The sequence below is a fragment of the Apus apus genome, chromosome 6, assembly GCF_020740795.1.
Source record: "Apus apus isolate bApuApu2 chromosome 6, bApuApu2.pri.cur, whole genome shotgun sequence".
Lineage (NCBI taxonomy): Eukaryota > Metazoa > Chordata > Aves > Apodiformes > Apodidae > Apus > Apus apus.
Window position 1 is genome coordinate 141,309 of NC_067287.1, and position 12,889 is coordinate 154,197.

Here is a 12,889-nt window from a genome sequence, read left to right on the forward strand (position 1 = left end):
TTTGATGTGGGTGCTGATTTCAAACTCCAGGTTCAGTTTGCTAAATACTGAGTTGCTGCAAAGCAATGTGTTCTTTCGGTGTACCCTCCATCAGAGGCGGTGGTAAATGGTTCTTTTTCAAACTGCCAGCTGGGCACAAGAAGGGTCCCACAGGGACCAATACTGGGCCTGACCTGTTTAATATCTTCATAAGTGTTCTGGATGTTGGGATCAAGTGCACCCTGTTGAAGTTTACAGATGACAAGAAGTTGAGTGTGGAAGTAGACTCTCTGGAAGGGAGAGCCACCCTCCAGGAAGACCTGGACAGGTTGGAAGAGTGGACTGACAAGAACCTTGTGAAGTTTAGTGGGGAAGAGTGTAAGATCTTGCACCTGGGAAAACATAATCCAGTAGTGCACTGAGACTGGGGTCCACCTGGAGAGTAGTTCTTTGGAAAGGGACCTGGGGATCCTGGTGGACAAGCTCAGTATCAATGAAGTGTGCTGCAGTGGCAAAAAAAGCCACCAGGATGCTAGGTTGCATCTACAAGGGTATCAGTAGCAAAGATCAAGAAGCCATCATCCCTCTGTACTCGGGACTTGTCAGACCAGACCTGGAACTCTGTTCAGTTCTGGTTCCCCTGTACAAAAAAGGTGTGCACAGGCTGGAGAAGGTCCAGAGAAGAGGCACAAATAAGATCAAAGGACCAGGAAGCCTGACATATGAGGAAAGGTGGAGAGAACTGGGTTTGTTCAGCATGCAGAAGAGAAAGCTCGGGGGAGACCTTCTTGCCATGTTCCAGTGCCTACAGGGTGGCTACCAAGAAGATGGAGACTCCCTATATCAAGGAGTCACATGGAAAAGACATGGGGCAATGGGCACAAGTTCCTCCTGGAGAGATTCTGATTGGACACGAGGTAAATTTTTCACCATGAGAACAGTCAAACATTGGAATAGTCTCCCAAGGGAAGTGGTAGATTGCCCCACACTGGACAGTTTGAAGTCTCAGCTTGACAGGGTTCTGAGCCATCTCATACCAACTAGAGTAGTACCTGGAAAGGTTGGAGCAGATGATCCTTGAGGTCCCTTCCACTCTGGCATTCTGTGATTTGATGAATTTTCAGGTTGTCAGCAGTTTTGCTTGCTAAGTTTTTGTAGTAATTTTTCTAATGCTGAAGTGAGTTTGTTCACGCAGCTTCTGCTGAGTTTGTTGTTCGTGGTCTTGATATGCTGACATTCTAGACACGCCTCTAATCCTTATTCTTCTTTTCCTCTGGAACTTTTTGAGGTAATTAGCATTTGTTAATGTCATTATTTGAAGAAGCTTTCAAATAAAAATATAACAGAGCTCCCTAAATGAGGACACCAACATGGGGAAAACATAAAGAGATTTGTTTTAAAAATAATAAAAATAAAAATCAGTATTGATTTTTGGTTCGTTAGAAGAAAGCCATAACTGGAAATGAAGGCAGAGGCAGTAGTCAGGTGGAGTATTTTGTGCTGGGCTTTGTGCAAGTGATGTTACGATTTTAATTTCAAAATGTAGCACTTGCCAATTTTTCTAAAGAGCACAGTTTATTTAAAAAAGTTGTAGTTATATTTCTCTAAATGTTCCTTTCTTTAGGTTTTTTGTTAATATTCATCTGCTGATTATTTCAATTATATCCTTAGTTTAATTTGCTTTTGAGATTGGTCCTTAAATAAAATAAAATAAAGGAAAGGCAAAGCTGATACCAAGCTGGTCTTACAGCTGGTGAAAATCTGAAGTTTCTTTTTGTGTGATATTTTCTTCCTGTTTGAATTCTAGTTCTGTTCTCCTGCCATCTCAGGGCAGTCTGATGGTAACTTGTATTGTAGAATTACTTTCTTTTGTCTGTAGTGTGTGAAAAACAATTTCTGAGTTAATAGAAGCATCTGATCTTGGAAATCTGTAGTTACTAGAAGTTCTCATCCAGTTCCTTTTGTCTAGGGTGTTTATTTGATAATTCAGAGAGCTGTTCATATCAGGTAACAATAAACCTCGATCTGTCTGAAGCGTGAGTTTCGAATTGTGCCAAATCCTTCCTCATCACTGTGTACTTGTGGTGTATCATGTTCTGTCTGTTGAGCAGAAGGATGATGTACTGAAGACAGATGTCATCATGGTGATGGGATGTACTACCCATGACCTACTTCTTCTGTAGAAAAATTTGGTGACTGTTACTTTTACTTGGCTGTGTTGGTCACTGTCTTGATAACTTGGCATGCTTTAGTTGTCTTCTTGTAAGCCTGGCGTGTTTGTGACCAAGATGACACAGAACAAGCAGATACACTTTGTAAATAATCATTCATTGGAATATGCTGCTTCTGACTCACCAAAGAAATGTATTAGTGAATTCTTTTTAAACTGTCACTTTATTTATTTTTTTATGGTACTATCCCATTGGGTCATTAAGGTCGAGCTGTTTTTCTTGGTACACTTGCTCAGTTTGGATTATTGCTTTCTGAACAATAAGCATTTTCAGTTAGCATAACCATCCAGCAGATTTGCTAAAGCCAGTGAAGCAAAATCAAATATGAAATTTATTTTAATTGAACCCACTCTTGCTTCAACTTTTATGACTATATTGTTGCCAATAGAGGAACTATCTGGAAGTGAAGTTTTCTCTTTTAATAAAACTTAATAATAATTTTTTGGGGTGTATTTCATGAAGAGTCTTGTATTATCTTTTTCTAAATAATATTTTTTTTATGTTCCATGAATGTCTTACTGGTCTTACAAGTATCTTCAGAAATCTAGTGCTCTCTTTTTTTCTTCATATATTTCAGATGAAGTAAAACAGTACTTACGTTTTGGTCTGTACTTTTTCTTCTCTTTCCTGAGTATTTTGTGTCAGCAAGCTTTTAGAATTTAGAGTATTTTTTGCTGTTCTAAATGTATTTCCAGAGATATTTTTCTTTGCAGCTGTCTAGTTCTCCTTTTGTCTTACATTATTTGATTTAGTATGAATTATTTCTTCTCTGTGCAATTCACTGGCTTCCTCCCCTCCAGCTTCTTTACCTTTCATGCAGGATTCGATAGAAACTTTTCCATCAAGGTTATTAATCCTTTTACATCCACTAAATGCATGAGTTTAATTTTTCCCTATAATTATATTTTCTCTTAAGCTACTGATTGGCCATTCCCTCTTGTGGAATCCTACTAGTTCAGCTGCTTTGTGTAGGTTTTATCTGTGTCAAAAGATTCTCTTTGTTTATGAAGTAAAAACTACCTGGGAAGCGGTTTATGTTGCACTATAGTTAAGTGCCTGATTTGTTTAGAAGCATTTGATTGCTTACAATTTATACTAAATTTTAAGTTTAAATTAGCTGTCCCTTTTCTTTCTGGAGATAGTTCTTTGTGACTCTGATGTACGTACTGGATATTGCTGGGCACTTGCTGCCTCCTTTTGCTACAAATATGTTCCTGACTCCCTTATTGTTGTGGTGGTTTTCTTATGCTGTTGTCTGCAGTATGAAAAGATGGATTTGTAAGATACAACAGCTAATATGTTTTTTAAAGGTAGATGGATAGCAGAAGTTTTAAACTGTTGATGAGTGGAAGAAAACGCTATCAGCTAAGTAAGCCCATTCTCATACTCTTCTTTTTCCAGTCTGTTACATGCATCTATTAAGAAGCTGATGTTATGACTGTATTTCATCAGCATCACAAATAAACTGGGTATTTCATTTTAGAGTTACTGCAGTGGTTTGAATGTTTCCCTTTCCACATATAGAGATAAATAACCATGAAGGGGAAAAACTGGAATAGAATCCTGGAGATGTGATTCCAGGAGGCATTGCTACTTTTACTGCCTCAGATCACGGTTGTGTCCTTCATTTTATGATCTTAACCTTCATAAAGAAGAATTCTGCATTTGTGCCAAATATTAGACAGGAAGATACAAATACGATGTAAAGGACACTAGCAATAAAACATAAAGGACCTACCACAGACTGGAGCAGTTATTTAGATTTAGAGTTAGTTAGTTATAAGTGTCTGCATATGTTTAGGTCATTGTCACTCCTGAAGTATCAACTGACACCTTTCTGAATTGAACAGTGAAACAATAAAACCAAATAAATACATTTAAATTCTTAAGCTTCCCAACAGTGACAACATGCAGAGGGCATGATGATATGAAGCACTGCTGTCTCTGTTACAGGAATGGACAAAGAGAATCTAGTTTGAAAAAAAAGATACAGATACCAGCCAACTGACAAAGAGATGAGACTTAATCCATCTACAGCTTCCATGTTTCATGGCTATTTCACAAAGTAACTTGAATCCCATTGTTGTACTTTATGCCTGGTGAGCAGCTCAGCCCCGCACTGCCTCTCACGCCCTGCACAGTGGGATGGAGAGGAGAACCAAAGGGCAAAAGTGTGAAACCTGAGGCTTGAGATAAAGACATCACTGTACAAGTTGCATTTTGTCATTATGTGCTTCTTCGCAGTTGTGATGGGCAAGAGCTTAGTTCTTGTTTTTCAGAATGAAATCTGACATTCTTGTGTATATTTGGATATTGAGATGAGAAACATAAGGCATGCACAGGGTGGGCCTTCTCAGGGCTCCATGGCACAATATGTTTGTTACATTCTACTAATTTAAGTACATTTCTTCTTCATAAGACAAGGATCTTCAACATAAAATTATTTATTTAGAAGAAAGGATCTTTCTTTTTAGCCTCTTGTTTTGTAATACACCTACCATGAAAGAAGAGATTTGAAAAGTGAACTTTTGAGGAAAGTTTTGTTAAGAAAGCATATATTTTAAAAGCGCTGTTTCTCTTCTGCGCCTGTCTGCCTTATTACCTAGAGTTGCTGCAACTTTTTTGCCCCCTGGTCACGTTGCTTTTGCTGTCCCCCAAACCTCCTTTTGACTGATTTTAAACTTACAGTTCCCTCAGTGATTCCACGTGCCCTCGTTAGAGGCTGCGTAACACTTTGCTGCTGCTGCCTGACATCTCTAATCTTGTTTCACGTTTCTTTGCCTTCCAGCATTGTTCTATGAACCCTGTTTAATGATTAAATACACTTTAATGCAGCTATTCGTACTTTCATGTCTCTCATTTATCCACCCTCATAACACTGGAGTCCACATGTACCCCCTTCAGATGTGTTTGTGCAAGACACACGTTTGTTGTACTTAATCCAGCTTTTGCAGTTTTCACACTGCAAGACCGGATTTACATTTTGGAGTTCCTGTGTTGTTTACAACTTTTTCCTTTTTCTGCGTTCTTGTGTTTTGCTGCTTTTACTTTCCCATTCTGGTCTGCAGGCTTGTTCTTTCCAAGAATTTAAATGCAATATAGTTGCCAAAGTCTTTCAGCAGATTTTGGTCCATTTTTCATAATCGAATCCCAAAAGCAATTTGAGCATATTTTTTTCAGTCCTCCAAACTTCGTATTTCTTATCAGCATGTATTATGAATTTATAAGTTAAAAAATGTGTTTAAATGAATATGCCACTATTGATAGATGTAGTATACATTATTCTTAGTTTGCAGTAAAGCTTTTGGTTTAAAATTTTTTTGGAACCAGTACATTCGGTGGAGGTTTTCCAGACCTGAATTCCAGGCTGGTTTGTTTTCTAGGCCTAAGTTTGATATATTGCTTTTTTTTTGAGATGTAGTGATGCCAACTCTTCTGCTGTTGTGTGTGGTCAGAAAAATACTTCAGCAGAACTTGTGGCCGTGTTGTCATTTTCCTCATCTTGGGAAGCACTTCTTTCTCTTTACTCTTCTGCAAAGACAGGCACTTGTGTTCAAGGATTGCAGATCACTTTACTACAAATATTACTGTTTTTTTCTTAAAGATCATGCATAATAATACTGTGGTATAAGAGACGAAAGCTGAACCATTAATAAAGCATTTATCTTCCTGGTAGAAGCCCAGAAAAAAAGCGGTGGAAAGCTCTAGTAACAGTGACAGTGATTCGGGCTCCTCATCAGACACCTCAAGTGAAGGCATAAGTAGTAGTGACTCTGATGATCTAGAGGAGGATGAAGAGGAGGAGGAGGACCAGAGTGCTGAAGAGAGTGAAGATGATGAATCTGATTCTGAAAACGAAGCACATCATAAAAACAAGAGCAAGGTATGACACCTCACTGCTGCTCACAGCCTGGTCACTAGAAGCTCTTTGTGAAAAATTGACCTGGTCATGTTTGTACCAGTGAAGCAATTATTTAACTACGCATTCTTGAACGCTAAGGACACACTTTTTTGTTTGGCTTCAGGGTTTTCTGGGGATTTATTTTTTTTTTTGCTTCCTTTGTGTGTTTTGTTTTTCTGTATGGGCTAGGAGTTTAATACTTGGTAGACTGTTATTTTTCTCATCAAGTGGAAAAGATAAAGAAATTAAGTGTTGTGTGTTGGTGGTGTATATAAAACATATATTTCTATGGATATTGATTTGGCAGTAATTTTTCTGCTAGTAGAGTGGTTGCTTTTCCTGTTAGCTACAAGAAGAACAAGATTGAAATCTTGGTTATCCCATTAGGTTTACAGTCAAAAATACCTTTGCAAACAACTGTGGTTGTAGTATTCCTTCTCTGCTAAGTGTTGTCTTCAGTTGCTGAAATGCCTCAACAATAAATACAGAACAAGATTGATTTTAAAATTGCTATTATGCACCCTTTGCCAATAATAGTCTAATTGTTTCATGGGGACTGATCATGTAATATTTTTTTAATGATCTTTAACTGATCTAATACAGTCAAAAAATACGTATTTTGCAGGTGCTAGTGCATAGTGGCCTAACAGATATGAAAAGTGATGGACAAAAACCACATGAAAAGTCCCAAGAAAAAAGAACACACCAGCAGATACCTCTTGTGTCTGATTCCCAGACTCACTCATCATTCCAGTCCCAGCAGAAACAGCCTCAGGTTTTGTCACAGCAGCTTCCGTTTATTTTCCAAAGCTCTCAGGCAAAGGAGGAATCTGTGAACAAACACACAAGTGTGATACAGTCTACGGGATTGGTTCCCAATGTGAAACCTTTGTCTTTGGTACACCAAGCCAAAAAGGAAACCTATTTAAAACTCATAGTTCCTTCCCCTGATCTACTCAAAGCAGGGAATAAAAATACCTCTGAAGAGTCTATCTCTCTGACCAGCGATGTAAGATCAAAACGGGTGAGTGAAAAATCACTGCTTTATTGGTCATTTGTAACCTGTGTTGCTTGCTTAACAAGATGCAACTCCAAAAGAGCTCTCCAGCGCTTTTAAATATGGTGTTTTAAAGTTATATTTATTTTCATGTTATGTTTTTGACATGTTTTTAGAGTTACTGCAGATTTCTGATTGATGTAAATTAACAAAATTATATGGGTAATATATGTTCTGAACTGTGCTGACTGCTGGTTGGGCTTGTTTTGTTTGGTATTTTTTTTAAAGAGCAGCAAATTATGCTTTAATTTTTGAGATTATTTACTATATATTTTACAAGTGCCTTAAACTCTTTCATAACTTTGTATGGGAGAAAAGCCATCTAGTTGGTGCATGTGCATCTGTGCACACCCCAGTGTCTACATGATGCCATCCCATAGGTAATTACTGTCACATAGTGCCAGACTTGAGTTTCATGCTGTGGATGTTGTCTGCTAGACTTCAGTAAAGCCTTCAACACAGTTTCCCACAGCATCCTCCTGGAGAAACTGGCCTGGCCCAAAGAGCTGTGGTGAATGGAATTAAATCCACCTGCTGACTGGTCACCACTGGTATCCCTCAGGGCCTGGTTTTGGGCAAATCTTTTTCAGTATCTTTATCTATGATCTGGATGAGGGGACCCAGTGCACCCTCAGTGAGTTTGCAGACAACACCAAGTTGGGTGGGAGTGTTGATCTGGTCAATGGTAGGAAGGCTCTGCAGAGGGACCTGGACAGGCTGGACCCATGGGCCAAGGCCACCAGCATCCTGGCTTGTATCGGGAGTAGTGTGGCCAGGAGGACTAGGGCAGGGATTGTCGCCCTGCACTGGGCACTGCTGAGGCTGCACCTCGAGTACTGTGTGCAGTTCTGGGCCCCTCCCCATAAGGACACTGAGGGGCTGGAGTGTGTCCAGAGGAGAGCAACCAAGGTGGGGAAGGATCTGGAGAATGAGACATACAAGGAGCAGCTGAGGGAACTGGGGGTGTTCAGCCTGGAGACAAGGAGGTTGAGGGGAGACCTTCTCACTCTCTGCAATTACCTGAGAGGAGGTTGGAGCCAGGGCAGGTCAGTCTCTTCTCCCAAGGAAAAAGCACCAGGACAAGAGGAAATGTTGTGCCAGGGGAGGTTTAGATTGGATCTTGGGAAGAGTTTCTTCCCCAAAGGGTTGTCAGGCACAGGCTGCCCAGGGCACTGGTGGAGTCCCCATCCCTGGAGGGATTTCAAAGCCATGTAGATGTGGTGCTGGGGGACATGGGATAGTGGTGGGCTTGGCAGGGCTGGGGAAATGGCTAGACTGACTGATCTCAAAGGTCTCTTCTGACCAAAATGGTTCTGTGATTCTATGCTTGTTGCATAGTGAAATTCGACAGCTTTGCAGTCAGGGTGCTGATGGGTGTGCTGTGCAGAAAGAAAGCAAAGGCCTTTGTGATGCTTCTCCTAAGGAACATGAGTGGCTAAAATCAGTGTCAAAATAAGAAAAGTAATCATGGGTAAATTGTGTGGCCTCAGATACGTGCCTGTGCTTCTCCTTGGTACAGTCAGAGATTTGATTTAATACTGTGCGTGTCTGGTATGTAAGCAGGTCTGCGCTTTGTTTCAAGTTGAATAGTTTGAAGTCAGAGCAATTAAACTACCTATTTTAATAGTGATTTAAAACAAAGTAGCTGAAAGCTTTTTTTTAAAAAAATGTTCAATTTAATCTTCAATTTTCTTTGCTCTTTGAAGACAGAATAATACTCATGCGTTGATTGCTGTTAAAACTTGGTGTGGCCATTGCAGTAAATTTGATCTTCCTTTTTGCTGGTCACGGCTCTACAAGGTTTTTACATATCTGTAAAATTCTGTAGCTTACAGAAATTCTTTGTAGGTTCTCAGTTATTTTTGTTAATAATGATGAATTTTCATAGTTTCTCGTCAGTTAGATTTAATGGGGATTGGAAGAGAACAGAAATACAGCATTTAAGAAATCTGTGAAGTATGTTTACCAAGGCAAATTTCCTTGCTAAAAACAAATTTTGTTTTAGGCTAAATAGTAAGTAAACTAATTGACAGGTAACTCACAGTCCTCAGTGAGGACTGGAAAATATTTTTATCACATAGTTTTTATTCCTAGGCCAGAAGAGAAACACTGTATTTTCTTTTCAACTCCTAGTCACTTGGTAAAGTTCAAATAAGCTGATCATTTATGTGGAGTAGTTAAATAAATTATAATTATGAAAACATACATCTGTGTCATTGGAGGTGGCTTCTGCTTTCAAATTTAGATTGTGACTCTTTAGCTGAGGATGCATCACCCACATAGTGGTTTGATTTCCTTAAAACTTTTACTGGAAATGTGTGCTGTGTGCATATTTATGTTACAGGTTTTCACGATTTCATGTTGAGGTTTCAATGTTAGTAATTTCAAGGATGCATTGTATTTGACTTATTATTTAAAAATTAGTTTAAAATGTGCCATCAAAGATGATGCATTTTCTTTTTCCTTGGAAGAGTCTAGAGATTAAAGACAGTGTTGGCTTTTCTGGGCCACCACTGATTAAGTTTTACTTACTTTTCCAGAGCTAAAAACTAGCATACCACAGTACTTCTAAGTAATACTTTTTTTTCCATGTTTTTTTTTTGAAAGTTTTTTTATGCCACAAGCCTTCTCTTAGTTTTCTGCTAGTATTATAGCCATTAGTGTATTTTATTTAGCTTATGCTTTAAAATGAACAAATTACTGAAGCTAGTTCTATATTGGCTCATGAGATCATGAGTAGAAAGTGGGAGTTTCCTAAGCCAGTACATAACAGTTGTGTCTTTTTAAAAATGTCTTTTTTCAAGATGCTTAGTATTGTTATGAAAATCACTGTCTAGACTGATGTAGCAAGTGAGAAAGCTTCCCTACATCATTTAGATCTGTTTCATCTTGAGTTCAATTTGTCTCTTCCTACTTGATTTACAGTGAAAATCAAGAGAGACTTGCATAACTTGTAGTTACTCATCTCTTCTGTTGAAGCTAGCACCTACTTTTAACCTACTATAAATAGCTTAGCAGATATTTAAGAATTCATAGTTTACCTGCTTGAATACTAAAAAAAAGTTTAAGAGCCACATTTTATTCCTCTGTCTTCTTATTTCTTTAGGAACAATATAAACAGACATTCCCAGCAGCACAGCTAAAGAAGCAGGAATCCTCTAAGAACCTGAAGAAGGTTATTGCAGCTTTGTCAAGCCCCAAACCAACATCTAGTTCACCAGCTCATCAAAAACTCACATCCTTGGAAAACAACCATTCTAATCCATTCCTGACAAATGCACTTTTAGGTAATCACCAACCCAATGGAGTTATTCAGAGCGTCATCCAGGAGGCTCCTCTTGCACTTACTACGAAACTGAAATCCCAGACCAAGATCAATGAAAGTGTAGCCATTTCTAGTAGTGCCCCCTTTTCTTTGCCAGTAAACTTGAGTGCATGTGGGAAAAAACCAACTGGTAATCGGACGCCTGTTATGCCCTCTACCTCTCCTGTGTTACCTGGTTCAGGAAAGGATAAAACAGTCAGCAATAATGCAGTAAATGCAGTAAAAACACAACACCGCCTTCATTCTGCAAAACTGGTGGTGGAGCAGTTCAGAGGGGCAGACTCAGATGCCCCCAGCAGTAAGGACTCTGATGACTCAAATGATGATGATGACGACGATGAAGATGAAGATGACGACGATGAAGATGATGATTCTGATGATAGCCAATCAGGTGGTTTAAACTTTTTAATAGGAAAAGCAGAAACTTTATTTTTTGAGTGTTGAAAACATGCATTTCTCACCATATTTTAATAGAGGGGCAGGAAATTTTAGGACAGCATGGCCCACACATGTTCTACAGATATCCTTGAAAGTAGTGCATGTCTCCCAGTCCCCCACTGTCACGTCCAAGATCATGTTTTGCGTATTCTTATGGTTGGTCATATGGCAGGCATACTTTCAGCTGTCCTGGTAAGATGGCTCCACAGCCCTCTGGAAAGGCTGTGGAAGACCTACCTGCCAGATCGGTCACTCAGCCTGCAGCTCATGTATTGCTTGTGTGGCAGTGTGCCCAGGACAGGGATGGAGAGAAGAGGCTGGCTGATGGTTAATTATTCTGGCAGGCAGAGTCCATCTGCAGAGCAGGTTTCCCCAACCATGTAGGAACTAAACAAAGGCCTTCAAATGGTCAAAAGCTGAAAGAAAAGCACGTTCCTAGGCTTCATTCAGGAGCAAAGTAGTCAGTGAGCAAGATTAAGGTACCAGGACATTTGTAAGGGCTGCATTGTTCACAGACAGTGTTCAGATTACTGTTTTAAGGACTTCTAAGCAATTTAGAAAGCCAAGGCCTTGTAAAGACCTGACTGTATTCTGAGTCACTCCTTTCTCCCCCATGTGCCCAGTATCCCTTGGGTCCAGCTTCACCTTCATTATTGTCTTTTCCCCTTTCATCCACACACCCTATACTAATCCTTTTCTTTTCCTCTCAGCTGTAGCCTGTCTTCAGTTCCTTATCCTGTCTACCCTTTGCTATATCTGTAACTCTTCTTTGCCCAGATGGCTGCATTTCCAATTCTAACACCTTTCAGCCTGTTCCCAGTTCCATCCTTTGCTTCCTTTTCATGCTGAGTCTCACAGCCTGTAGCAGTGTTCAGCCACTGCCTGGCTTACAGGGGGTGCAGCTGTAGCTCATTCTAGGGCAAACAGTCTCTTTAAGAACTGCAACTTCTGTCTCTCATCCCCTCATGGAAAAACAAAGAATTCCATCCAAAACAATTGTATTAACATACAAAATTATTATATGCTGTCATATTTGTAGTAATTTTAAACTTGAGTTGGTTTATTTTAACCTATTTATAGTGAAGAGATGTAATAAAAAACATGGAAGTCAGAAAAGCTTCCTATTTAATAAGACAAAAGACTTTGAAAATGTTAGAACTTAAATGTATTTGCAATTAGTTATCAAGTCATAATGTGCCTTTTGCCACACTTTGTTTTAAACAGACTCTGACAGTAATTCTGAGTCAGATACAGAAGGATCTGAGGATGAAGATGATGAGGATGATAAAGATCAAGATGAATCGGATACAGACACTGAGGGTGAAAAGACTCCACTGAAACTGAATAAAACGTCATCCTCTGTGAAGAGCTCTTCCCTTGGTCTGGCTGCTCACTCCACCCCACTCAACCTCCAGGCAGCACAGCCCCCGGGCTCTGCTCCAGCTGCCTTGTGTCCCGAGTCCCAGCCTGCGGCTTTCCTGGGCCCCGCGCCGCCCGCTCTTGCACCCGCTGCACACGGTGGTATCCCAATGTCTTTTGGTTTAATACAGTGCAACATCCAAGTGCCGTGTGTTGTCAAGGTCGTTACAAAAGTAGTTTAGTCACTGGTAGCAAGTGGTATCTCAACGTAAGAAATGAATTCCTGACATTAAGAACAATCATTCACTGCAACAACCTCCCCAGGGATGTGGTTGGACAGGGTCATCCAGGCTCCCTTTCCCATGGAAGGTTGGACCAGATGATCTTTTGAGGTCCCTTCCAACCTGGACTATTCTGTGATCTTTTCACAAGAGTTGGCAAAAGAGATTAAAATCAGTCACCAGAACTGCATAATCTCAAGACTATATTGCACTTAGTCCAGTACGGTGCAGCTCATAAAATTTTTTTGAGAGAAGGAAGGATGAAAGAGCCAGAGCTGATCTTTATTACACTAATTATATAATATGTAATGTAATATA

General features: G+C 39.7%; 1 protein-coding gene across 16 annotated transcripts in view; it reads left to right on the forward strand.

Moving 5' to 3' along the window:
* BAZ2B (bromodomain adjacent to zinc finger domain 2B) overlaps positions 1-12,889 on the forward strand; it is a 137,191-nt gene that overhangs the window by 76,878 nt on the left and 47,424 nt on the right. For 15 of the 16 annotated variants that reach the window (XM_051623896.1, XM_051623895.1, XM_051623905.1 and 12 more), the window contains 4 exons: positions 5,887-6,093; positions 6,737-7,135; positions 10,275-10,884; positions 12,156-12,449. In XM_051623896.1, coding sequence (XP_051479856.1) covers positions 5,887-6,093; positions 6,737-7,135; positions 10,275-10,884; positions 12,156-12,449 — 1,510 coding nt within the window. The remainder of the gene's footprint in view (positions 1-5,886; positions 6,094-6,736; positions 7,136-10,274; positions 10,885-12,155; positions 12,450-12,889) is intronic. The other variant, XM_051623910.1, reaches the window with a different exon arrangement.